The sequence below is a fragment of the Oncorhynchus keta genome, unplaced genomic scaffold, assembly GCF_023373465.1.
Source record: "Oncorhynchus keta strain PuntledgeMale-10-30-2019 unplaced genomic scaffold, Oket_V2 Un_scaffold_29898_pilon_pilon, whole genome shotgun sequence".
Taxonomy (NCBI): Eukaryota; Metazoa; Chordata; class Actinopteri; order Salmoniformes; family Salmonidae; genus Oncorhynchus; species Oncorhynchus keta.
This window is the reverse complement of record NW_026290909.1, coordinates 343,396-370,794: the sequence shown is the minus strand read 5'-3', so window position 1 is coordinate 370,794 and position 27,399 is coordinate 343,396. Positions and strand designations below refer to the sequence as shown.

At 46.4% G+C, this 27,399-nt stretch overlaps 1 protein-coding gene and 1 long non-coding RNA gene across 4 annotated transcripts in view; one reads left to right on the top strand and one right to left on the bottom strand.

Moving 5' to 3' along the window:
• The window catches only part of LOC127928564 (protein FAM126B-like), a 152,079-nt gene that overhangs the window by 7,866 nt on the left and 116,814 nt on the right, over positions 1-27,399 (bottom strand). For 2 of the 3 annotated variants that reach the window (XM_052515723.1, XM_052515724.1), the window contains exons 9-12: positions 21,749-21,865; positions 10,772-10,859; positions 9,608-9,764; positions 5,695-5,856 (exon numbers count right to left, since the gene is read on the bottom strand). In XM_052515723.1, coding sequence (XP_052371683.1) covers positions 5,695-5,856; positions 9,608-9,764; positions 10,772-10,859; positions 21,749-21,865 — 524 coding nt within the window. The remainder of the gene's footprint in view (positions 1-5,694; positions 5,857-9,607; positions 9,765-10,771; positions 10,860-21,748; positions 21,866-27,399) is intronic. The other variant, XM_052515725.1, reaches the window with a different exon arrangement.
• On the top strand, positions 19,740-21,384 carry LOC127928565 (uncharacterized). The gene is made up of 3 exons (XR_008131652.1): positions 19,740-19,819; positions 19,907-19,990; positions 21,342-21,384. It is a non-coding gene; the product is annotated as an uncharacterized LOC127928565 (long non-coding RNA).

The following is a 27,399-nucleotide window of genomic DNA, read 5'->3' as shown; positions in this document are numbered from 1 at the left end:
GAGGGCTCTGTGGCTGGCTGGCTGGCATATGGCTTACAGAGGGCTATGTGGCTGGCCAGCTTACAGAGGGCTCTGTGGCTGGCTGGCATATGGCTTACAGAAGGCTTTGTAGCTGGCTGGCATATGGCTTAAAGAGGGCTCAGTGGCTGCCATATGGTTTACAGAGGGTTCTGTGGCTGGCTGGCTGGCTGGCATATGGCTTGCAGAGGGCCCCGTGGCTCAGTGGCTGCCATATGGCTTACAGAGGGCTCAGTGGCTGCCATATGGTTTACAGAGGGTTCTGTGGCTGGCTGGCTGGCATATGGCTTGCAGAGGGCCCCGTGGCTGGCTGGCTGGCATATGGCTTACAGAGGGTTCTGTGGCTGGCTGGCTGGCATATGGCTTGCAGAGGGCCCCGTGGCTGGCTGGCTGGCATATGGCTTACAGAGGGCTCTGTGGCTGGCTGGCTGGCATATGGCTTACAGAGGGCTCTGTGGCTGGCTGGCATATGGCTTGCAGAGGACTCTGGCTGGCATATGGCTTACAGAGGTTTCTGTGGCTGGCTGGCATATGGCTTACAGAGGGCTCAGTGGCTGGCTGGCATATGGCTTACAGAGGGCTCAGTGGCTGGCTGGCTGGCATATGGCTTACAGAGGGCTCAGTGGCTGGCTGGCTGGCATATGGCTTACAGAGGGCTCTGTGGCTGGCTGGCTGGCATATGGCTTTACAGAGGGCTCAGTGGCTGGCTGGCATATGGCTTACAGAGGGCTCTGTGGCTGGCTGGCATATGGCTTACAGAGGGCTCTGTGGCTGGCTGGCTGGCATATGGCTTACAGAGGGCTCTGTGGCTGGCTGGCATATGGCTTACAGAGGGCTTTGTAGCTGGCATATGGCTTGCAGAGGGCTCTGTGGCTGGCTGGCTGGCATATGGCTTACAGAGGGCTATGTGGCTGGCCAGCTTACAGAGGGCTCTGTGGCTGGCTGGCATATGGCTTACAGAAGGCTTTGTAGCTGGCTGGCATATGGCTTAAAGAGGGCTCAGTGGCTGCCATATGGTTTACAGAGGGTTCTGTGGCTGGCTGGCTGGCTGGTTGGCATATGGCTTGCAGAGGGCCCCGTGGCTCAGTGGCTGCCATATGGCTTACAGAGGGCTCGGTGGCTGCCATATGGTTTACAGAGGGTTCTGTGGCTGGCTGGCTGGCATATGGCTTGCAGAGGGCCCCGTGGCTGGCTGGCTGGCATATGGCTTACAGAGGGTTCTGTGGCTGGCTGGCTGGCATATGGCTTGCAGAGGGCCCCGTGGCTGGCTGGCTGGCATATGGCTTACAGAGGGCTCTGTGGCTGGCTGGCTGGCATATGGCTTACAGAGGGCTCTGTGGATGGCTGGCATATGGCTTACAGAGGGCTCAGTGGCTGGCTGGCATATGGCTTGCAGAGGACTCTGGCTGGCATATGGCTTACAGGGGTTTCTGTGGCTGGCTGGCATATGGCTTACAGAGGGCTCAGTGGCTGGCTGGCATATGGCTTACAGAGGGCTCAGTGGCTGGCTGGCTGGCATATGGCTTACAGAGGGCTCAGTGGCTGGCAAATGGCTTACAGAAGGCTCAGTGGCTGCCATATGGCTTACAGAGGGCTCAGTGGCTGCCATATGGCTTACAGAGGGCTCTGTGGCTGGCTGGCTGGCATATGGCTTACAGAGGGCTATGTGGCTGGCCAGCTTACAGAGGGCTCTGTGGCTGGCTGGCATATGGCTTACAGAAGGCTTTGTAGCTGGCTGGCATATGGCTTAAAGAGGGCTCAGTGGCTGCCATATGGTTTACAGAGGGTTCTGTGGCTGGCTGGCTGGCTGGCATATGGCTTGCAGAGGGCCCCGTGGCTGGCTGGCTGGCATATGGCTTACAGAGGGCTCTGTGGCTGGCTGGCTGGCGTATGACTTACAGAGGGCTCAGTGGCTGGCTGGCATATGGCTTACAGAGGGCTCTGTGGCTGGCTGGCATATGGCTTACAGAGGGCTCTGTGGCTGGCTGGCATATGGCTTACAGAGGGCTCAGTGGCTGGCTGGCTGGCATATGGCTTACAGAGGGCTCTGTGGCTGGCTGACTGGCATATGGCTTTACAGAGGGCTCAGTGGCTGGCTGGCATATGGCTTACAGAGGGCTCTGTGGCTGGCTGGCATATGGCTTACAGAGGGCTCTGTGGCTGGCTGGCATATGGTTTACAGAGGGCTCAGTGGCTGGCTGGCTGGCATATGGCTTACAGAGGGCTCTGTGGCTGGCTGGCTGGCTGGCATATGGCTTTACAGAGGGCTCAGTGGCTGGCTGGCATATGGCTTACAGAGGGCTCTGTGGCTGGCTGGCATATGGCTTACAGAGGGCTCTGTGGCTGGCTGGCTGGCATATGGCTTACAGAGGGCTCAGTGGCTGGCTGGCATATGGCTTACAGGGGGCTCTGTGGCTGGCTGGCATATGGCTTACAGAGGGCTTTGTAGCTGGCATATGGCTTGCAGAGGGCTCTGTGGCTGGCCGGCAGGCATAATGCTTACAGGGGGCCCTGTGGCTGGCCAGCAGGCATAATGCTTACAGAGGGCCCTGTGGCTGGCCAGCAGGCATAATGCTTACAGGGGGCCTTGTGGCTGGCCGGCAGTCATAATGCTTACAGGGGGCCTTGTGGCTGGCCGGCAGTCATATGGCTTACAGGGGGGCCCTGTGGCTGGCCGGCAGGCATAATGCTTACAGGGGGGCCCTGTGGCTGGCCGGCAGTCATAATGCTTACAGGGGGCCTTGTGGCTGGCCGGCAGTCATATGGCTTACAGGGGGGCCCTGTGGCTGGCCGGCAGGCATAATGCTTACAGGGGGGCCCTGTGGCTGGCCGGCAGGCATAATGCTTACAGGGGGGCTCTGTGGCTGGCCGGCAGGCATAATGCTTACAGGGGGGCCCTGTGGCTGGCCGGCAGGCATAATGCTTACAGGGGGGCCCTGTGGCTGGCCGGCAGGCATATCGCTTATAGAAGGCTCTGTGGCGTACTGGCATATGGTTAACAGAAGTCTGTAAATGAGGGGATGAGGGTAAAGAGTAGACAATCCAGTCCAGCAGCCCAGAGCTAACCAGACTGAACTCTAGACACATCAAACAAGACAAAATGGACCTTCAAATGTAGCAATGCATGTTTAAGACAGATGGGTAAAAGTAGGTAGCTGAGCTCCAGGATGTGGAGGTCTTAACAGACAAGGAGCCAACTGTCTGTGGCAGTAAGGAGCGCTGGAGGTGAGCATGGTTTGGAAGGTTGATGATTGAGATGATGTTGGCAGTATGTGTGGAGGCCATGTCATGCACATGCCTGGAGGCAGTTTCTCACTCACTGATCTGCGCTACGTTAGATACATGAATACAGCTGCATCTCTGCACATCTATACAACTGCACTACACAACTAAATGGACAACACTTCCAGTGAACAGGTACAGCTGGGTGCTGCTGGCCCAAATGTTTCCTGTAAATGGCAAACACCCCCAGTGAACAGGTACAGCTGGGTGCTGCTGGCCCAAATGTTTCCTGTAATGGCAAACACCCCCAGTGAACAGGTACAGCTGGGTGCTGCTGGCCCAAATGTTTCCTGTAAATGGCAAACACCCCCAGTGAACAGGTACAGCTGGGTGCTGCTGGCCCAAATGTTTCCTGTAAATGGCAAACACTTCCACGGAATAGGTATAGCTGGGTGCTGCTGGCCCAAATGTTTCCTGTAATGGCAAACACCCCCAGTGAACAGGTACAGCTGGGTGCTGCTGGCCCAAATGTTTCCTGTAAATGGCAAACACTTCCACGGAACAGGTACAGCTGGGTGCTGCTGGCCCAAATGTTTCCTGTAATGGCAAACACTTCCAGTGAACAAGTACAGCTGGGTGCTGCTGGCCCAAATGTTTCCTGTAAATGGCAAACACTTCCAGTGAACAGGTACAGCTGGGTGCTGCTGGCCCAAAATGTTTCCTGTAATCGCAAACACTTCCAGTGAACAGGTACAGCTGGCCCAAATGTTTCCTGTAAATGGCAAACACCCCCAGTGAACAGGTACAGCTGGGTGCTGCTGGCCCAAATGTTTCCTGTAATCGCAAACACTTCCAGTGAACAGGTACAGATGGGTACTGCTGGCCCAAATGTTTCCTGTAATGAAAACTGACACCAGATGGAGCTGCAGTAACATAACATTTGGGTCTAAAACAATAGGAGTCATTCCAGGTGTGTGACGTAGAAGTCCGTCACTGGCCGCGGGCAGCATTTGGTTCTTTAACGCACACACATATTCATCACTCCTCCCTGCGCCATTATAAGATAAGTTAACAATGTGGGTCGACACACAAATTAACTTCTGTCTTGGTGCATGCATTTTATACTTATCAATGTTGTGGATGAGCGCATTGTTTGTTTGTTCTGTTCCTCTCTCTCCATCTCTGTAGCTTCCGGGTATGCTGGAAAAGGACCCGAGCTAAGGGAATTGGGTTGGCTTTATAGTGCCTGTCCCAAATGGCTCATTAATGCATATGGGCATATTGAAAGATATTGTCAGTAGTGATGTAATGTTGTAAATGTTATGTTGTGATATTGTTTAAAACCGTGTTGCAATGTATATCCTTTAGTATGTTTAGTTCATGGAAAATGTAGGTTTGTATTGTTAATTGATTAATTAATTAGGGTTAATTGTTCTGAGGGGAGGGGCTAGCCCTACAAAAGGAGCCTCTCTTTCAGTCATGGAGGGCATTTTTTGGATTGAGCTGTGGATGGGGCAGCATTGTTTTTAAGCTGTCCCATAAGGTAGACGTTGATGGCAGTACTGTTGTTTTTTGTTCCGGAATTCACTTGTAAATAAACACCTTGAGGCACAGAAGAACTTTTGCGGTTCCGCCATCTTTTTATTTTGATAGAGGTTAGGTTATCCAGTTTAGCCTTCTGGCCTACTCTACGTGACATATGGTGGCAGTGGTGGGATGTAATCTGTAATCGCAAACACTTCCAGTGAACAGGTACAGATGCATGCTGCTGGCCCAAATGTTTCCTGTAATGAAAACTGACACCAGATGGAGCTGCAGTGACATAACATTTGGGTCTAAAACAATAGGAGTCATTTCAGGTGAGAACCAGAACCAGGCAAGAACACAAGCAACCTTAGTTACCTTAGGAAACAGATGAGCATGCTCAGTATTGACGATAGGCGGTGCTCTAAGCAGGAAGCATGGGGTCATGGTAAGGTTGTAGATCAGGGGTCAAAGGTAAAAGGAGCACCATGCTATGGTCCTGTCCACCTATCCTTCAACCCAGAAGTCTTCCTTCCTCTCTCTGGACTACTATACAGCACAGAGGAAAATACTCCCCAAAAAAGGCAAAGTGCAGGAACTATACATTTGGTCAATATGTTTGATCTATTGTAATGGCCAGGTATATTATCTGATTAATGTGGTATTTAGTTTCCTGACACAAGAACAAGCCAGTCGTTCAGAATAAGTCACGAAGAATCAGAAATTGCTGTCTCGACTTGAAAAAGACTGAAGTCAGTAATGTTTTTACGTAGTTACAGCACTTTGTAGGGCAGTGTGGAAATGACGTGGTTGGTAGATGGATTAGAAAACAGGAACTTGGAGGTAGCAATGTAAGTATCTGAACAAGGGATGGAGGAGTTTGTGAACTCTGGGGAGGTGGAGAGGTAGCCAATGGGATGGAACCCTCACTGCTCTGTGACTCCTCCCGTTCCTGCCTACACTCCAATGTGACAGGGGGGATGATGATGTAGCCCCGCCCTCCTCGCTCTCGATTGGCTGCTGGATCCCAGGAGGTGTGGCTAGGAGTGATGGTGACACTGAGCTCTGCTTCGTTTGTGTAGTCAAAACAATCTGGGGTGTAACAACACAGGATGAGATGCTCTTAACAGCCACACCCATCAGCAGTCTACATGGTACAGCACTTATCATGGTCAGGAAATCAACCATGACATCTGACCACACACTGTACACTCCACTGGTGACGAGTGGGTTATAAATGACATGACATCTGACCACACACTGTACACTCCACTGGTGACGAGTGGGTTATAAATGACATGACATCTGACCACAGGGTTGCTGTCTCTAACCCTCTCTCTTCCAGGGTTAATGTGTACAGTAAGTGTTGCTGTCTCTAACCCTCCCTCTTCCAGGGTTAATGTGTACAGTAAGTGTTGCTGTCTCTAACCCTCCCTCTTCCAGGGTTAATGTGTACAGTAAGTGTTGCTGTCTCTAACCCTCTCTCTTCCAGGGTTAATGTGTACAGTAAGTGTTGCTGTCTCTAACCCTCTCTCTTCCAGGGTTAATGTGTACAGTAAGTGTTGCTGTCTCTAACCCTCCCTCTTCCAGGGTTAATGTGTACAGTAAGTGTTGCTGTCTCTAAACCCTCTCTTCCAGGGTTAATGTGTACAGTAAGTGTTGCTGTCTCTAACCCTCTCCCTTCCAGGGTTAATATGTACAGTAAGTGTTGCTGTCTCTAACCCTCTCTTCCAGGGTTAATGTGTACAGTAAGTGTTGCTGTCTCTAACCCTCCCTCTTCCAGGGTTAATGTGTACAGTAAGTGTTGCTGTCTCTAACCCTCTCCCTTCCAGGGTTAATGTGTACAGTAAGTGTTGCTGTCTCTAACCCTCCCTCTTCCAGGGTTAGTGTGTACAGTAAGTGTTGCTGTCTCTAACCCTCCCTCTTCCAGGGTTAATGTGTACAGTAAGTGTTGCTGTCTCTAACCCTCTCTTCCAGGGTTAATGTGTACAGTAAGTGTTGCTGTCTCTAACCCTCCCTCTTCCAGGGTTAATGTGTACAGTAAGTGTTTCTGTGTGTACAGTAAGTGTTGCTGTGTGTACAGTAAGTGTTGCTGTGTGTACAGTAAGTGTTGCTGTGTGTACAGTAAGTGTCTCTTACCCTCCCTCTTCCAGGGTTAATATGTACAGTAAGTGTTGCTGTCTCTAACCCTCTCTTCCAGGGTTAATGTGTACAGTAAGTGTTGCTGTCTCTAACCCTCTCTTCCAGGGTTAATGTGTACAGTAAGTGTTGCTGTGTGTACAGTAAGTGTTGCTGTGTGTACAGTAAGTGTTGCTGTGTGTACAGTAAGTGTTGCTGTGTGTACAGTAAGTGTCTCTTACCCTCCCTCTTCCAGGGTTAATATGTACAGTAAGTGTTGCTGTCTCTAACCCTCTCTTCCAGGGTTAATGTGTACAGTAAGTGTTGCTGTCTCTAACCCTCTCTTCCAGGGTTAATGTGTACAGTAAGTGTTGCTGTCTCTAACCCTCCCTCTTCCAGGGTTAATGTGTACAGTAAGTGTTGCTGTCTCTAACCCTCTCTTCCAGGGTTAATGTGTACAGTAAGTGTTTCTGTCTCTAACCCTCTCTCTTCCAGGGTTAATGTGTACAGTAAGTGTTGCTGTGTGTACAGTAAGTGTTGCTGTGTGTACAGTAAGTGTCTCTTACCCTCCCTCTTCCAGGGTTAATGTGTACAGTAAGTGTTGCTGTCTCTAACCCTCTCTTCCAGGGTTAATGTGTACAGTAAGTGTTGCTGTCTCTAACCCTCCCTCTTCCAGGGTTAATGTGTACAGTAAGTGTTGCTGTCTCTAACCCTCTCTTCCAGGGTTAATGTGTACAGTAAGTGTTGCTGTCTCTAACCCTCTCTTCCAGGGTTAATATGTACAGTAAGTGTTGCTGTCTCTAACCCTCTCTTCCAGGGTTAATGTGTACAGTAAGTGTTGCTGTCTCTAACCCTCCCTCTTCCAGGGTTAATGTGTACAGTAAGTGTTGCTGTCTCTAACCCTCCCTCTTCCAGGGTTAATGTGTACAGTAAGTGTTGCTGTCTCTAACCCTCTCTTCCAGGATTAATGTGTACAGTAAGGGTTGCTGTCTCTAACCCTCCCTCTTCCAGGGTTAATGTGTACAGTAAGTGTTGCTGTGTGTACAGTAAGTGTTGCTGTGTGTACAGTAAGTGTTGCTGTGTGTACAGTAAGTGTCTCTTACCCTCCCTCTTCCAGGGTTAATATGTACAGTAAGGGTTGCTGTCTCTAACCCTCCCTCTTCCAGGGTTAATGTGTACAGTAAGTGTTTCTGTGTGTACAGTAAGTGTTGCTGTGTGTACAGTAAGTGTTGCTGTCTCTAACCCTCCCTCTTCCAGGGTTAATGTGTACAGTAAGTGTTGCTGTCTCTAACCCTCCCTCTTCCAGGGTTAATGTGTACAGTAAGTGTTGCTGTGTGTACAGTAAGTGTTGCTGTGTGTACAGTAAGTGTTGCTGTGTGTACAGTAAGTGTCTCTTACCCTCCCTCTTCCAGGGTTAATATGTACAGTAAGTGTTGCTGTCTCTAACCCTCTCTTCCAGGGTTAATGTGTACAGTAAGTGTTGCTGTGTGTACAGTAAGTGTTGCTGTGTGTACAGTAAGTGTTGCTGTGTGTACAGTAAGTGTCTCTTACCCTCCCTCTTCCAGGGTTAATATGTACAGTAAGTGTTGCTGTCTCTAACCCTCTCTTTCAGGGTTAATGTGTACAGTAAGTGTTGCTGTCTCTAACCCTCCCTCTTCCAGGGTTAATGTGTACAGTAAGTGTTGCTGTCTCTAACCCTCTCTTCCAGGGTTAATGTGTACAGTAAGTGTTTCTGTCTCTAACCCTCCCTCTTCCAGGGTTAATGTGTACAGTAAGTGTTGCTGTCTCTAACCCTCCCTCTTCCAGGGTTAATGTGTACAGTAAGTGTTGCTGTCTCTAACCCTCTCTTCCAGGGTTAATATGTACAGTAAGTGTTGCTGTCTCTAACCCTCTCTTCCAGGGTTAATGTGTACAGTAAGTGTTGCTGTCTCTAACCCTCTCTTCCAGGGTTAATATGTACAGTAAGTGTTGCTGTCTCTAACCCTCTCTTCCAGGGTTAATGTGTACAGTAAGTGTTGCTGTCTCTAACCCTCCCTCTTCCAGGGTTAATGTGTACAGTAAGTGTTGCTGTCTCTAACCCTCTCTCTTCCAGGGTTAATATGTACAGTAAGGGTTGCTGTCTCTAACCCTCCCTCTTCCAGGGTTAATGTGTACAGTAAGTGTTGCTGTGTGTACAGTAAGTGTTGCTGTGTGTACAGTAAGTGTTGCTGTGTGTACAGTAAGTGTTGCTGTGTGTACAGTAAGTGTTGCTGTGTGTACAGTAAGTGTCTCTTACCCTCCCTCTTCCAGGGTTAATGTGTACAGTAAGTGTTGCTGTGTGTACAGTAAGTGTTGCTGTGTGTACAGTAAGTGTTGCTGTGTGTACAGTAAGTGTTGCTGTGTGTACAGTAAGTGTTGCTGTGTGTACAGTAAGTGTTGCTGTGTGTACAGTAAGTGTTGCTGTGTGTACAGTAAGTGTTGCTGTGTGTACAGTAAGTGTTGCTGTGTGTACAGTAAGTGTTGCTGTGTGTACAGTAAGTGTCTCTTACCCTCCCTCTTCCAGGGTTAATGTGTACAGTAAGTGTTGCTGTGTGTACAGTAAGTGTTGCTGTGTGTACAGTAAGTGTTGCTGTCTCTAACCCTCCCTCTTCCAGGGTTAATGTGTACAGTAAGTGTTGCTGTGTGTACAGTAAGTGTTGCTGTGTGTACAGTAAGTGTTGCTGTGTGTACAGTAAGTGTCTCTTACCCTCCCTCTTCCAGCGGTGTCGTCTGATGGATGCAGCAGTGATGGCGGAGCGGGAGATGCGACTGACGGTTGGAGTGACCTCCACCTGAAGGACCTTCCTGCCTCGTGTCTCGTCTGGAGCGTTGTCTGGCAGGGAACTCTTCATAGCGTTACCCAGCTAGCGGGAGCACAGGTCAGAGGTCAAATGGACTGGTCAACCAAACCCAAATGCTATCCCTAACTAACCTCAACTCCAAACCCGAAAACTGCTCACAGCAACCCCCAACTGGCAGGGGGAATAGAGGTTTGAGGTCACTAGACTAATAGATAGAATTTCTGATGGAACAGTCTCAGCTCTATGGCTGTACAGGACTCAGGAAATGGGACCCTGGAAACGGGACCCTGGTACAGGACTCTGGAAATGGGACCCTGGTACAGGACTCTGGAAACGGGACCATGGGTTTATTGGCCAATGGGTTAGGTCTTACCAGTAGGGGCTGAGTTTATAAGCCCATGGGTTAGGCCTTACCAGTAGGGGCTGAGTTTATAAGCCCATGGGTTAGGTCTTACCAGTAGGGACTGAGTTTATAAGCCCATGGGTTAGGTCTTACCAGTAGGGGCTGAGTTTATATGCCCATGGGTTAGGTCTTACCAGTAGGGGCTGAGTTTATAAGCCCATGGTTTAAGTCTTACCAGTAGGGGCTGAGTTTATAAGCCCATGGGTTAGGTCTTACCAGTAGGGGCTGAGTTTATAAGCCCATGGGTTAGGTCTTACCAGTAGGGGCTGAGTTTATAAGCCCATGGGTTAGGTCTTACCAGTAGGGGCTGAGTTTATAAGCCCATGGGTTAGGTCTTACCAGTAGGGGCTGAGTTTATAAGCCCATGGGTTAGGTCTTACCAGTAGGGGCTGAGTTTATAAGCCCATGGGTTAGGTCTTACCAGTAGGGGCTGAGTTTATAAGCCCATGGGTTAGGTCTTACCAGTAGGGGCTGAGTTTATAAGCCCATGGGTTAGGTCTTACCAGTAGGGGCTGAGTTTATAAGCCCATGGGTTAGGTCTTACCAGTAGGGGCTGAGTTTATAAGCCCATGGTTTAAGTCTTACCAGTAGGGGCTGAGTTTATAGGCCCATGGTTTAAGTCTTACCAGTAGGGGCTGAGTTTATAGGCCCATGGTTTAAGTCTTACCAGTAGGGGCTGAGAGTAGAGTTCCAGCTGAGCTCTGTAGAGGATGTCTTCCAGAGCTTCCTTCCCCATCTCCCACTCGCCATTATATCTGTATGAGACAAAACACATACAAGAAAAAGTCAAACATCACTAATCACCACGACAATGTCCGAGTCAACATCCAGGATGACCAGCCAGGTGTCCTGATGTCTGACTCTCACAGATAATGTAAATCTGTTATTAGAGCAGGGCTATGATTACTAGTCCAAAAGGTAGAGTTCTACCACACCTGCAGCTGTTTATACCGCTGGCTTTCTGTTCTATTTCCACCTGCAGGAAATGGCCCCAATCCAACCACAGTCATGCAACGTTGTTTTAGGCGTATGTGATGCAGCTCGCCTGCCAGCCATGGGTCCAGCAATTTTTCACACTATAGGCAATTTCAAAACGTGCAAAAATAACTTCCGAAATTGGTTAAATTACCAGAGATTCTCAAGTGGCCCATTATTTTAGGCAATCTGTATTACTGGGATTCTCTGCCTCTAACCCTATTACAGGGTCTGAGTCACTGGCTTAATGGTGCTTTTTCATGCCGTCCCTAGGAGGGGTGCGTCACTTGGGTGTGTTGAGTCACTGACGTGGTCTTCCTGTCTGGGTTGGTGCCCCCCCCCCTTGGGTTGTGCGGTGGCGGAGATCTTTGTGGGCTATACTCGGCCGTGTCTTAGGATGGTAAGTTGGTAGTTGAAGATATCTCTCTAGTGGTGTGGGGGCTGTGCTTTGGCAAAGTGAGTGGGGTTATATCCTACATGGTTGGCCCTGTCTGGGGGTATCGTTGGATGGGGCCATAGTGTCTCCTGACGCCTCCTGTCTCAGCCTCCAGTATTTATGCTGCAGTAGTTTGTGTCAGGGGGCTAGGGTCAGTCTGTTAAATCTGGAGTATTTCTCCTGTCTTATCCGGTGTCCTGTCTGAATTTAAGTATGCTCTCTCTAATTCTCTTTCTTTCTTTCTTTTCTCGGAGGACCTGAAACCTAGGACCATGCCTCAGGACTACCTGGCCTGATGACTCCTTGCTGTCCCCAGTCCACCTGGTCGTGCTGCTGCTCCAGTTTCAACTGTTCTGCCTGCGGCTATGGAACCCTGACCTGTTCACCGGATGTGCTACCTGTCCCAGACGTGCTGTCTTCAACTCTCTAGAGACAGCAGGAGCGGTAGAGATACTCTGAATGATCGGCTATGAAAAGCCAACTGACATTTACTCCTGAGGTGCTGACCTGTTGCACCCTTGACAACCACTGATTATTATTATTTGACCCTGCTGGTCATCTATGAACATTTGAACATCTTGGCCATGTTCTGTTATAATCTCCACCCGGCACAGCCAGAAGAGGACTGGCCACCCCTCAAAGCCTGGTTCCTCTCTAGGTTTCTTCCTAGGTTCTGGCCTTTCTACAGAGTTTTTCCTAGCCACCGTGCTTCTACACCTGCATTTCTTGCTGTTTGGGGTTTTAGGCTGGGTTTCTGTACAGCACTTTGAGATATCAACTTAAACAAGAGGCTCCCACGCTGAGGTCTGTCCAACGCTGGTCCGACCAAGCTGACTCCACACTCCAAGACTGCTTCCATCACGTGGACTGGGACATGTTTCGTATTGCGTCAGATAACAATATTGACGAATACGCTGATTCGGTGTGCGAGTTCATTAGAACGTGCGTTGAAGATGTCGTTCCCATAGCAACGATTAAAACATTCCCTAACCAGAAAGCGTGGATTGATGGCAGCATTCGCGTGAAACTGAAAGCGCGAACCACTGCTTTTAATCAGGGCAAGGTGTCTGGTAACATGACCGAATACAAACAGTGCAGCTATTCCCTCCGCAAGGCTATCAAACAAGCTAAGCGTCAGTACAGAGACAAAGTAGAATCTCAATTCAACGGCTCAGACACAAGAGGCATGTGGCAGGGTCTACAGTCAATCACGGACTACAAGAAGAAACCCAGCCCAGTCACGGACCAGGATGTCTTGCTCCCAGGCAGACTAAATAACTTTTTGCCCGCTTTGAGGACAATACAGTGCCACTGACACGGCCTGCAACGAAAACATGCGGTCTCTCCTTCACTGCAGCCGAGGTGAGTAAGACATTTAAACGTGTTAACCCTCGCAAGGCTGCAGGCCCAGACGGCATCCCCAGTCGCGCCCTCAGAGCATGCGCAGACCAGCTGGCCGGTGTGTTTACGGACATATTCAATCAATCCCTATACCCGTCTGCTGTTCCCACATGCTTCAAGAGGGCCACCATTGTTCCTGTTCCCAAGAAAGCTAAGGTAACTGAGCTAAACGACTACCGCCCCGTAGCACTCACTTCCGTCATCATGAAGTGCTTTGAGAGACTAGTCAAGGACCATATCACCTCCACCCTACCTGACACCCTAGACCCACTCCAATTTGCTTACCGCCCAAATAGGTCCACAGACGATGCAATCTCAACCACACTGCCCTAACCCATCTGGACAAGAGGAATACCTATGTGAGAATGCTGTTCATCGACTACAGCTCGGCATTCAACACCATAGTACCCTCCAAGCTCGTCATCAAGCTCGAGACCCTGGGTCTCGACCCCGCCCTGTGCAACTGGGTACTGGACTTCCTGACGGGCCGCTCCCAGGTGGTGAGGGTAGGCAACAACATCTCCTCCCCGCTGATCCTCAACATGGGGGCCCCACAAGGGTGCGTTCTGAGCCCTCTCCTGTACTCCCTGTTCACCCACGACTGCGTGGCCACGCACGCCTCCAACTCAATCATCAAGTTTGCGGACGACACAACAGTGGTAGGCTTGATTACCAACAACGACGAGACGGCCTACAGGGAGGAGGTGAGGGCCCTCGGAGTGTGGTGTCAGGAAAATAACCTCACACTCAACGTCAACAAAACTAAGGAGATGATTGTGGACTTCAGGAAACAGCAGAGGGAACACCCCCCTATCCACATCGATGGAACAGTAGTGGAGAGGGTAGCAAGTTTTAAGTTCCTCGGCATACACATCACAGACAAACTGAATTGGTCCACCCACACAGACAGCGTCGTGAAGAAGGCGCAGCAGCGCCTCTTCAACCTCAGGAGGCTGAAGAAATTCGGCTTGTCACCAAAAGCACTCACAAACTTCTACAGATGCACAATCGAGAGCATCCTGGCGGGCTGTATCACCGCCTGGTACGGCAACTCCTACGCCCTCAATCGTAAGGCTCTCCAGAGGGTAGTGAGGTCTGCACAACGCATCACCGGGGGCAAACTACCTGCCCTCCAGGACACCTACACCACCCGATGTTACAGGAAGGCCATAAAGATCATCAAGGACATCAACCACCCGAGCCACTGCCTGTTCACCCCACTATCATCCAGAAGGCGAGGTTAGTACAGGTGCATCAAAGCTGGGACCGAGAGACTGAAAAACAGCTTCTATCTCAAGGCCATCAGACTGTTAAACAGCCACCACTAACATTGAGTGGCTGCTGCCAACACACTGTCATTGACACTGACCCAACTCCAGCCACTTTAATAATGGCAATTGATGGGAAATGTAAATATATCACTAGCCACTTTAAACAATGCTACCTTATATAATGTTACTTACCCTACATTATTCATCTCATATGCATACGTATATACTGTACTCTATATCATCCTTATGTAATACATGTATCACTAGCCACTAACTATGCCACTTTGTTTACTTGGTCCTTCTGTGGCTCAGTTGGTAGAGCATGGCGCTTGTAACGCCAGGGTAGTGGGTTCGATTCCCGGGACCACCCATACGTAGAATGTATGCACACATGACTGTAAGTCGCTTTGGATAAAAGCGTCAGCTAAATGGCATATATTATATTATTATTATTATATTACTTTGTCTACATACTCATCTCATATGTATATACTGTACTCGATACCATCTACTGTATGCTGCTCTGTACCATCACTCATTCATATATCCTTATGTACATATTCTTTATCCCCTTACACTGTGTATAAGACAGTAGTTTTGGAATTGTTAGTTAGATTACTTGTTGGTTATTACTGCATTGTCGGAACTAGAAGCACAAGCATTTCGCTACACTCGCATTAACATCTGCTAACCATGTGTATGTGACAAATAAAATTTGATTTGATTTGATGTAAGAAGGGCTTTAGATGTAGAAGCACGGTGGCTAATAGGTAAGTCTAATGCGTACAAAGCAGAAATATTCTCACCCCAAATTCGTCTGACCACCCACTCCTGCCCGCAGCATGAAACATGCTGACTGCACCGCAATGATCCCTGTCGGGGCCCGAAGCAAGTAAGAGAGAGGCAATTGTCACAGCAACCCGAAGGTCACATCGTCCTCCATTCCACCATGCTATTACCATGTTTCCTCTTTGTGCTGGAAGAAAACGTTTCCATGAAAAGCTATTAAGGGACAATATAGGTCCACAGACTGTAATATGAGGATGTGTGTGTGGTGGTGTGTGTGTGAATGTGTGTGTGGTGGTGTGTGTGTGTGTTTGGGGGATGTGTGTGTGTGTGGTGTGTGTGTGTGTGTGTGTGTGGTGGTGTGTGTGGTGGTGTGTGTGTGTGTGTGTGTGTGGTGTGTGTGTGGTGTGGGTGGTGGTGTGTGTGGTGGTGTGTGTGTGGTGGGAATGTGTGTGTGGTGGTGTGTGTGTGTGTGGGAGGGATGTGTGTGTGGTGGTGTGTGTGTGGTGGTGTGTGGGGTGTGGTGGTGGTGGTGTGTGGTGGTGGTGGTGTGTGGTGGTGGTGGTGTGTGTGGTGGTGGTGTGTGGTGGTGGTGGTGGTGGTGGTGGTGGTGGTGGTGGTGGGATGGTGGTGGTGGTGGTGGTGGTGGTGGTGGTGGTGGTGGTGGTGGTGGTGGTGGTGGTGGTGGTGGTGGTGGTGGTGGTGGTGGTGGTGGTGGTGGTGGTGGTGGTGGTGGTGGTGGTGGTGGTGGTGGTGGTGGTGGTGGTGGTGGTGGTGGTGGTGGTGGTGGTGGTGGTGGTGGTGGTGGTGGTGGTGGTGGTGGTGGTGGGGTGGTGGTGGTGGTGGTGGTGGTGGTGGTGGTGGTGGTGGTGGTGGTGGTGGTGGTGGTGGTGGTGGTGGTGGTGTGTGTGTGTGTGCCTGTTTCATGTACTGTATGTCGTCAGATCCACCTCCAGTAAAAATATGTTGAGTTACTCTGATCTACAACACAACCTGTCATGTTGAGTTACTCTGATCTACAACACAACCTGTCATGTTGAGTTACTCTGATCTACAACACAATAACCCATAATGACAGTTTTTAGAACCCAATGGTCACATACAGAGCTCCAGAGGTCCTCTGTGGAGATGGGAGAACCTTCCAGAAGGACAACTATCTCTGCAGAACACCACCAATTAGGCCTTTATGGAAGAGTGGCCAGAAGCCACTCCTCAGTAAAAGGAACATGACAGCCCGTTTGGAGTTTGCCAAAAGGCACCTAAAGGACTCTCAGATGATGAGAAACAAAATTCTCTGGTCTGATGAAATCAAGATTGAACTATTTGGCCTGAATGCCAAGCATCACGTCTAGTGGAAACCTGGCACCATCCCTACGGTGGGGATGTTTTTCAGGGTTGAGGGAAAGATGAACAAAGAAAGTACAGAGAGATCCTTGATTAAAACCTGCTCCAGAGTGTTCAGGACCTCAGACTGGGGGCGAAGGTTCGCATTCCAACAGGACAACGATCCTAAGCACACAGCCAAGACAAGATTAAGTCTTGTCCCGAAGCCAATGTCCTTGAGAGGCCCAGCCAGAGCCCGAACGAACATCTCTGGAGACACCTGACAATAGCTGTGTAGCAACACTCCCCATACAACCTGACAGAACTCGAGAGGATCTGCTGAGAAGAAATGGAGAAATTCCAAAAACAGGTGTGCCAAGCTTGTAGAGTCATATCCAAGAAGACTGGAGGCTGTAATCACTGCCAACGGTGCTTCAACAAAGTACTGAGTAAAGGGTCTGAATACTTATGTAAATATGATTTCAGATTTATTTTTTAAAAATTATTTTTGCAAAAATGGCTAAAAACCTGTTTTTGCTTTGTCATTATGGTGTAGTGTGTAGATTGATGAGGGGGAAAACTATTGAATCTATTTTAGAATAAGGCTGTAAAGTAACAAAATGTGGAAAAAGTCAAGGGGTCTGAATACTTTCTGTATGCACTGTATCACAGTTTTTGTAAAGCGATTTAAAATCTTTTGAATTAATCAAGACTATGAATGAAAAAGCCAGGGAGGCGTGTATAGAGTTAGATTACTAATAGGGCTGCAAGGGGCCGCGCCCCTCTTTCTGTGGTTATGGTTCCAGGAACTGACACGGCCACTAATTCTTTGCAACAAATTTCAAACTTTGAATAGCTACAAAATCTCAGGTGAGAACCATCAAACACTGTATACAAAGTGCCCACTATTACATTCTAACTATGTACAGTGGGGCAAAAAAGTATTCAGTCAGCCACCAATTGTGCAAGTTCTCCCACTTTAAAAGATGAGAGAGGCCTGTAATGTTCATCATATGTACACTTCAACTATGACAGACAAAATGAGGGGAAATAAATCCAGAAAATCACATTGTAGGATTTTTTATGAATTTATCTGCAAATTATGGTGGAAAATAAGTATTTGGTCAACAACAGTTTCTCAATACTTTGTTATATACCCTTTATTGGTAATTTGAAGTTAACGACATTCAGAAAGACTGATATGAGGTACTAACAATTGATTGTTATTGATGTAAGAGATATTTATATCTTTAGAGTTTAAGTCGGGAGATAGTAACTTGTTAAATAACTTTTCCTGTGGTGCCCCAAGACTGCTAACGAGTTAATTGCTCCATGATTAACTAAATAACGTAAAAATTAAACATAATTAATTGATTTGATAAAATAACAGTCATCACATTAAAGACAACATATTGGAGCCTCATGCGACGAATCTAAGATTGAATTCAACATGAAGGCCTCATTCTGTCTAAGAAATTGAAAAGCAGATTACGTAACACACCATTGGAGCTGTAGACAGGAAGTGTTGGAAAAAGATATGGAGGCAACCGTGTTGTTCTCTGACAGTGGGTTAATTATTACATGTCTAAAGGACGTGATAGAGCCATTTATAGAAATTTGACAAATAGACTCGTTGGGCCAGACGTAGCAGTATTTTTGTCTCTCGCATTTCAGGAGCCAGTAGATTCGGTCATTATTCATTTCTTGAGCGAGGACATAGGGCCAGCCGATTGCAATTTGAGTAGATATTAGCTTGACCAAGAGAGTAATTCTCTCTCCATCTTTTCGCGCTTCAGTAGTGCGAGTACAAAAACATGTTACCGCGCGTTCCGGTAAACATCACACAAAATATCGGCGGAAGAGTTTGAATGTAAGACGTAATTAGTAAAACAGTTGCCTTGTTGAAGGGGGTCCTATGTTGTGCTTGAAAGTGAGGTTTCTGTACCAACAGGATTAGCTTGTACGAGATACTAAAGCTAACAAAGGGAGAGCAGCCATTTTTTATCCCTTTGTTCACAAGGCAACACAATGTGCCTAAGAAAGCGGAAGTTCCGCCACCTTTGGACTCCCGTTTGATTTCAGCTTTCTGCGATCAGTGACCCCAAGTGGTGAAGAATCGTCAGTAATATTTTTTTATGGTAGGGTTAGGGTTAATGATAGATGTAGTAGGGTTAATGATAGATATAGTAGGGTTAAGGTTAATGAGAGATATATTAGGGTTAGGGTTAATGATAGATGTAGTAGGGTTAATGATAGATATAGTAGGGTTAGGGTAATTGATAGATATAGTAGGGTTAATGATAGATATAGTAGGGTTAATGATAGATATAGTAGGGTTAATGATAGATATAGTAGGGTTAATGATAGATGTAGTAGGGTTGATGATAGATATAGTAGGGTTAATGATAGATATAGTAGGGTTAATGATAGATATAGTAGGGTTAATGATAGATATAGTAGGGTTAATGATAGATATAGTAGGGTTAATGATAGATATAGTAGGGTTAATGATAGATGTAGTAGGGTTAATGATAGATATAGTAGGGTTAATGATAGATATAGTAGGGTTAATGATAGATATAGTAGGGTTAATGATAGATATAGTAGGGTTAATGATAGATATAGTAGGGTTAATGATAGATGTAGTAGGGTTAATGATAGATGTAGTAGGGTTAATGATAGATGTAGTAGGGTTAATGATAGATATAGTAGGGTTAATGATAGATATAGTAGGGTTAATGATAGATATAGTAGGGTTAATGATAGATGTAGTAGGGTTAATGATAGATATAGTAGGGTTAATGATAGATATAGTAGATAGATGTAGTAGGGTAATGATAGATGTAGTAGGGTTAATGATAGATTAGTAGGGTTAATGATAGATGTAGTAGGATATAGTTAATGATAGTTAAATGATAGATATATTAATGATAGTAGTAGGTTAATGATAGATATAGTAGGGTTAATGGTTAATGGTTAATGATAGATGTAGTAGGGTTAATGATAGATGTAGTAGGGTTAATGATAGATGTAGTAGGGTTAATGATAGATGTAGTAGGGTTAATGATAGATATAGTAGGGTTAATGGATTAATGATAGATATAGTAGGGTTAATGAGATAGTATATGATAGATATAGTAGGGTTAATGATAGATGTAGTAGGGTTAATGATAGATAGATATAGTAGGGTTAATGATAGATGTAGTAGGGTTAATGATAGATTAATGATAGATAGTAGGGTTAATGATAGATGTAGTAGGGTTAATGATAGATATAGTAGGAGATGTAATGATAGATGTAGTAGGGTTAATGATAGATGTAGTAGGGTTAATGACAGTTAATGATAGATGTAGTAGGGTTAATGATAGATTAATGATGATAGATATAGTAGGGTTAATGATAGATGTAGTAGGGTTAATGATAGATTAGTAGGGTTAATGATAGATGTAGTAGGGTTAATGATAGATGTAGTAGGGTTAATGATAGATGTAGTAGGGTTAATGATAGATATAGTAGGGTTAAGGTTAATGATAGATATAGTAGGGTTAATGATAGATATAGTAGATGGTTAATGATAGATAGTAGTAATGATAGATGTAGTAGGGTTAAGGTTAATGATAGATATAGTAGGGTTAATGATAGATATAGTAGGGTTAATGATAGATGTAGTAGGGTTAATGATAGATGTAGTAGGGTTAATGATAGATGTAGTAGGGTTAATGATAGATGTAGTAGGGTTAATGATAGATGTAGTAGGGTTAATGATAGATGTAGTAGGGTTAATGATAGATGTAGTAGGGTTAATGATAGATGTAGTAGGGTTAATGATAGATGTAGTAGGGTTAATGATAGATGTAGTAGGGTTAATGATAGATGTAGTAGGGTTAATGATAGATATAGTAGGGTTAATGATAGATATAGTAGGGTTAATGATAGATGTAGTAGGGTTAATGATAGATGTAGTAGGGTTAAGGTTAATGATAGATGTAGTAGGGTTAATGATAGATGTAGTAGGGTTAAGGTTAATGATATATATAGTAGGGTTAATGATAGATATAGTAGGGTTAATGATAGATATAGTAGGGTTAATGATAGATGTAGTAGGGTTAATGATAGATGTAGTAGGGTTAATGATAGATGTAGTAGGGTTAATGATAGATGTAGTAGGGTTAATGATAGATGTAGTAGGGTTAAGGTTAATGATAGATGTAGTTAATGGGTTAATGATAGATGTAGTAGGGTTAATGATAGATTAAGGGTTAATGATAGATATATTAATGATAGATAGTAGGTTAATGATAGATATAGTAGGGTTAATAGATAGATAGTAATGATAGATGTAGGTTAATAGATAGATGTAATGATAGGGTTAATGATAGATGTAGGGTTAATGGATATAGTTAATGATAGATGTAGGGTTAATGAGGTAGTTAATGATAGATGTAGTAGGGTTAATGATAGATGTAGTAGGGTTAATGATAGATGTAGTAGGGTTAATGATAGATGTAGTAGGGTTAATGATAGATGTAGTAGGGTTACTGATAGATGTAGTAGTAGGTTAATGATGTAGATTAATGATAGATAGTAGGGTTAATGATAGATATAGTAGGGTTAATGATAGATGTAATGATAGATATAGTAGGGTTAATGATAGATGTAGTAGGGTTAATGATAGATGTAGTAGGGTTAATGATAGATATAGTAGGGTTAATGATAGATGTAGTAGGGTTAATGATAGATATAGTAGGGTTAATGATAGATATAGTAGGGTTAATGATAGATGTAGTAGGGTTAATGATAGATGTAGTAGGGTTAATGATAGATGTAGTAGGGTTAATGATAGATGTAGTAGGGTTAATGATAGATATAGTAGGGTTAATGATAGATGTAGTAGGGTTAGGGTTAATTATAGATGTAGTAGGGTTAGAGTTAATGATAGATGTAGTAGGGTTAATGATAGATGTAGTAGGGTTAATGATAGATGTAGTAGGGTTAATGATAGATGTAGTAGGGTTAGAGTTAATGATAGATGTAGTAGGGTTAAGGTTAATGATAGATATAGTAGGGTTAATGATAGATGTAGTAGGGTTAATGATAGATATAGTAGGGTTAATGATAGATATAGTAGGGTTAATGATAGATATAGTAGGGTTAATGATAGATGTAGTTAATGGATGTTAATGATAGATGTAGTAGGGTTAATGATAGATGTAGTAGGGTTAATGATAGATATAGTAGGGTTAATGATAGATAGTAGGGTTAATGTAGGGTTAATGATAGATATAGTAGGGTTAATGATAGATATAGTAGGGTTAATGATAGATGTAGTGGGGTTAATGATAGATATAGTAGGGTTAATGATAGATATAGTAGGGTTAATGATAGATATAGTAGGGTTAATGATAGATATAGTAGGGTTAATGATAGATGTAGTAGGGTTAATAATACTTACATGGCATGGTACACGGCGGTAAGCATCTGGACCATGAACTCTGGGTCCAGGACCACACGGTTACACGGCTCTCTCCACACTTTCTGCTGCTGCTGCGGGAAACCACATACACACAACCTGGAGAGAGGAGACACAGAGTCAGGAAACCACACACAACATGGAGAGAGACAGGAAACCACACACAACCTGGAGAGAGACAGGAAACCACACACAACCTGGAGAGAGGAGACACAGAGTCAGGAAACCACACACAACCTGGAGAGAGACAGGAAACCACACACAACCTGGAGAGAGGAGACAGAGACAGGAAACCACACACAACATGGAGAGAGACAGGAAACCACACACAACCTGGAGAGAGACAGGAAACCACACACAACCTGGAGAGAGGAGACACAGAGTCAGGAAACCACACACAACCTGGAGAGAGACAGGAAACCACACACAACCTGGAGAGAGGAGACAGAGACAGGAAACCACACACAACCTGAACAGAGAGACAGATACAGGAAACCACACACAACCTGAACAGAGAGACAGAGACAGGAAACCACACACAACATGGACAGAGAGACAGAGACAGGAAACCACACACACAACATGGACAGAGAGACAGAGACAGGAAACCACACAAACAACATGGACAGAGAGACAGAGACAGGAAACCACACACACAACCTGGACAGAGACAGGAAACCACACACAACCTGGACAGAGACAGAGACAGGAAACCACACACAACCTGGACAGAGACAGGAAACCACACACAACCTGGACAGAGACAGGAAACCACACACAACCTGGACAGAGACAGAGACAGGAAACCACACACAACCTGGACCAAGACAGGAACAGGAAACCACACACAACCTGGAGAGAGGAGAGACAGGAAACCACACGCAACTTGGACGGAGACAGAAACAGGAAACCACACACAACCTGGAGAGAGGAGAGACAGAGACAGGAAACCATACACAACCTGGACAGAGACAGAGAGACAGAGACAGGAAACAACACACAACCTGGACAGAGACAGGAAATCACACACAACCTGGACAGAGACAGGAAATCACACACAACCTGGACAGAGAGAGAGACAAGAAACCACACACAACATGGACAGAGACAGAAGGGAGTTAGGTATGGAGCGAGATAGCTGACAAAAGGTTGAACGTATGTATCGTTAGGATCTTAAGAAAATCCAATACTGGGTGATTTGAAAAGCCATAGTCAATCAATCAATAATATAATAATTATTTTAGCAAAAATGTTTATCTGTAGAAGCTATGAGAATAGAAAGGTTCAATTTGTTTGTGAAGCACCACAGTACAGTTGAAAAATATATGGCAAATAGAAATCCAAAATGGATGGTGTTAAGAGATCGATGGGAGGGGTTGAATGGAGCTGAAGGGGGGAACTGGATGATGTTGAGAGATAGATGGGAGGGGTTGAATGGAGCTGAAGGGGGGAACTGGATGATGTTGAGAGATAGATGGGAGGGGTTGAATGGAGCTGAAGGGACTGGATGATGTTGAGAGATAGATGGGAGATACAGGTTGAATGGAGCTGAAGGGTGGGACTGGATGATGTTGAGAGATAGATGGGAGGGGTTGAATGGAGCTGAAGGGTGGGACTGGATGATGTTGAGAGATAGATGGGAGGGGTTGAATGGAGCTGAAGGGTGGGACTGGATGATGTTGAGAGATAGATGGGAGAGGTTGAATGGAGCTGAAGGGTGGGACTGGATGATGTTGAGAGATAGATGGGAGGGTTGAATGGAGCTGAAGGGAACAGAGGACTGGATGGTGTTGAGAGATAGATGGGAGGGTTGAATGGAGCTGAAGGGTGGGACTGGATGGTGTTGAGAGATAGATGGGAGGGTTGAATGGAGCTGAAGGGGAACTGGATGATGTTGAGAGATAGATGGGAGGGGTTGAATGGAGCTGAAGGGACTGGATGATGTTGAGAGATAGATGGGAGGGGTTGAATGGAGCTGAAGGGGGGAACTGGATGATGTTGAGAGATAGATGGGAGGGGTTGAATGGAGCTGAAGGGACTGGATGATGTTGAGAGATAGATGGGAGGGGTTGAATGGAGCTGAAGGGACTGGATGGTGTTGAGAGATAGATGGGAGGGGTTGAATGGAGCTGAAGGGACTGGATGATGTTGAGAGATAGATGGGAGGGGTTGAATGGAGCTGAAGGGACTGGATGATGTTGAGAGATAGATGGGAGGGGTTGAATGGAGCTGAAGGGACTGGATGGTGTTGAGAGATAGATGGGAGGGGTTGAATGGAGCTGAAGGGACTGGATGATGTTGAGAGATAGATGGGAGGGGTTGAATGGAGCTGAAGGGTGGGACTGGATGGTGTTGAGAGATAGATGGGAGGGGTTGAATGGAGCTGAAGGGTGGGACTGGATGATGTTGAGAGATAGATGGGAGGGGTTGAATGGAGCTGAAGGGTGGGACTGGATGATGTTGAGAGATAGATGGGAGGGGTTGAATGGAGCTGAAGGGTGGGACTGGATGGTGTTGAGAGATAGATGGGAGGGGTTGAATGGAGCTGAAGGGGGAACTGGGACTGGATGATGTTGAGAGATAGATGGGAGGGGTTGAATGGAGCTGAAGGGACTGGATGATGTTGAGAGATAGATGGGAGGGGTTGAATGGAGCTGAAGGGTGGGACTGGATGATGTTGAGAGATAGATGGGAGGGGTTGAATGGAGCTGAAGGGTGGGACTGGATGGTGTTGAGAGATAGATGGGAGGGGTTGAATGGAGCTGAAGGGTGGGACTGGATGGTGTTGAGAGATAGATGGGAGGGGTTGAATGGAGCTGAAGGGTGGGACTGGATGATGTTGAGAGATAGATGGGAGGGGTTGAATGGAGCTGAAGGGTGGGACTGGATGATGTTGAGAGATAGATGGGAGGGGTTGAATGGAGCTGAAGGGTGGGACTGGATGGTGTTGAGAGATAGATGGGAGGGGTTGAATGGAGCTGAAGGGTGGGACTGGATGGTGTTGAGAGATAGATGGGAGGGGTTGAATGGAGCTGAAGGGTGGGACTGGATGGTGTTGAGAGATAGATGGGAGAGGTTGAATGGAGCTGAAGGGTGGGACTGGATGATGTTGAGAGATAGATGGGAGAGGTTGAATGGAGCTGAAGGGTGGGACTGGATGATGTTGAGAGATAGATGGGAGAGGTTGAATGGAGCTGAAGGGTGGGACTGGATGATGTTGAGAGATAGATGGGAGGGGTTGAATGGAGCTGAAGGGACTGGATGATGTTGAGAGATAGATGGGAGGGGTTGAATGGAGCTGAAGGGACTGGATGATGTTGAGAGATAGATGGGAGAGGTTGAATGGAGCTGAAGGGTGGGACTAATAACAAGACAACCAATGTAAAACATACGGGGTCTGTGAAATGTATATAGGTTCAGAAATGTTGTGAAATAGCACAGTTACAAATAGAAATCAAACTGGATGGACATCAGAAATAGAGGAAGGACTAAAAATAAAATGAAAATTCATTACTTAAAAATCATACAATGTGATTTTCTGGATTTTTGTTTTAGATTCCGTCTCTCACAGTTGCACCAATTTGTAAGTCGCTCTGGATAAGAGCGTCTGCTAAATGACTTAAATGTAAATGTATATATATATATATATATATATATATATATATATATGTATATATATGGGTACGTGTATGTATATATGGGTACGTGTATGTATATATATGGGTACGTGTATGTATATATGGGTATGTGTATGTATATATGGGTATGTGTATGTATATATGGGTATATGTCTGCATGCGTGTATGTAAATGTATATATATTTTTGGGGTAAATTATATATGGGGGATTGGAAATGATGCAGACAATTACATTGATGGAAGCAACAATCTATCCACAACATTAAGCTGTTCCACCATTTATTATTTATTTTTTAGACCCGAACAAATCTGCAATTTGACGTACAATAGAAAGTTTCAGCACCACCACCACCCTCCAACACCACCACCACCCTCCAACACCACCACCACCACCCTCCACACCACCACCACCCTCCAACACCACCACCACCCTCCAACACCACCACCACCACCCCCCACCCCCACCACCACCACCCTCCAACACCACCACCACCACCCTCCAACACCACCACCACCACCCTCCAACACCACCACCACCACCCTCCAACACCACCACCACCACCCTCCAACACCACCACCACCACCCTCCAACACCACCACCACCACCCTCCACCACAAACCACCACCACCCTCCACCCACCACCACCACCAACACCACCACCACCCTCCAACACACCACCACCCTCCAACACAACCACCACCCTCCAACACCACCACCACCCTCCAACACCACCACCACCCTCCAACACCACCACCACCCTCCAACAAGACCCTGACGCATACCCATTATACCCTGACGCATACCCATTATACCCTGACGCATACCCATTATACCCTGACGCATACCCATTATACCCTGATGCATACCCATTATACCCTGACGCATACCCATTGGACCCTGACGCATACCCATTATACCCTGACGCATACCCATTATACCCTGACGCATACCCATTATACCCTGAACCTGATGCATACCCATTATACCCTGAAGCATACCCATTATACCCTGATGCATACCCATTATACCCTGATGCATACCCATTAGACCCTGATGCACCCATTATACCCTGACCCTGCATACCCATTATACCCCCATGACCCTGCATACCCATTATACCCTGAAGCATACCCATTATACCCTGAAGCATACCCATTATACCCTGATGCATACCCATTAGACCGCATTATACATTATACCCTGATGCATACCCATTATACCCTGATGCATACCCATTAGACCCTGATGCATACCCATTAGACCCTGATGCATACCCATTAGACCCTGATGCATACCCATTAGACCCTGACGCATACCCATTGGACCCTGACGCATACCCATTAGACCCTGACGCATACCCATTATACCCTGACGCATACCCATTATACCCTGATGCATACCCATTATACCCATTAGACCCATTATACCCTGATGCATACCCATTAGACCCTGATGCATACCCATTAGACCCTGATGCATACCCATTAGACCCTGATGCATACCCATTGGACCCTGACGCATACCCATTGGACCCTGACGCATACCCATTAGACCCTGACGCATACCCATTATACCCTGACGCATACCCATTATACCCTGACGCATACCCATTATACCCTGATGCATACCCATTATACCCTGACGCATACCCATTATACCCTGATGCATACCCATTATACCCTGATGCATACCCATTATACCCTGACGCATACCCATTGGACCCTGACGCATACCCATTAGACCCTGACGCATACCCATTAGACCCTGATGCATACCCATTAGACCCTGATGCATACCCATTAGACCCTGATGCATACCCATTATACCCTGATGCATACCCATTAGACCCTGATGCATACCCATTAGACCCTGATGCATACCCATTAGACCCTGACGCATACCCATTAGACCCTGACGCATACCCATTAGACCCTGACGCATACCCATTATACCCTGATGCATACCCATTATACCCTGACGCATACCCATTAGAC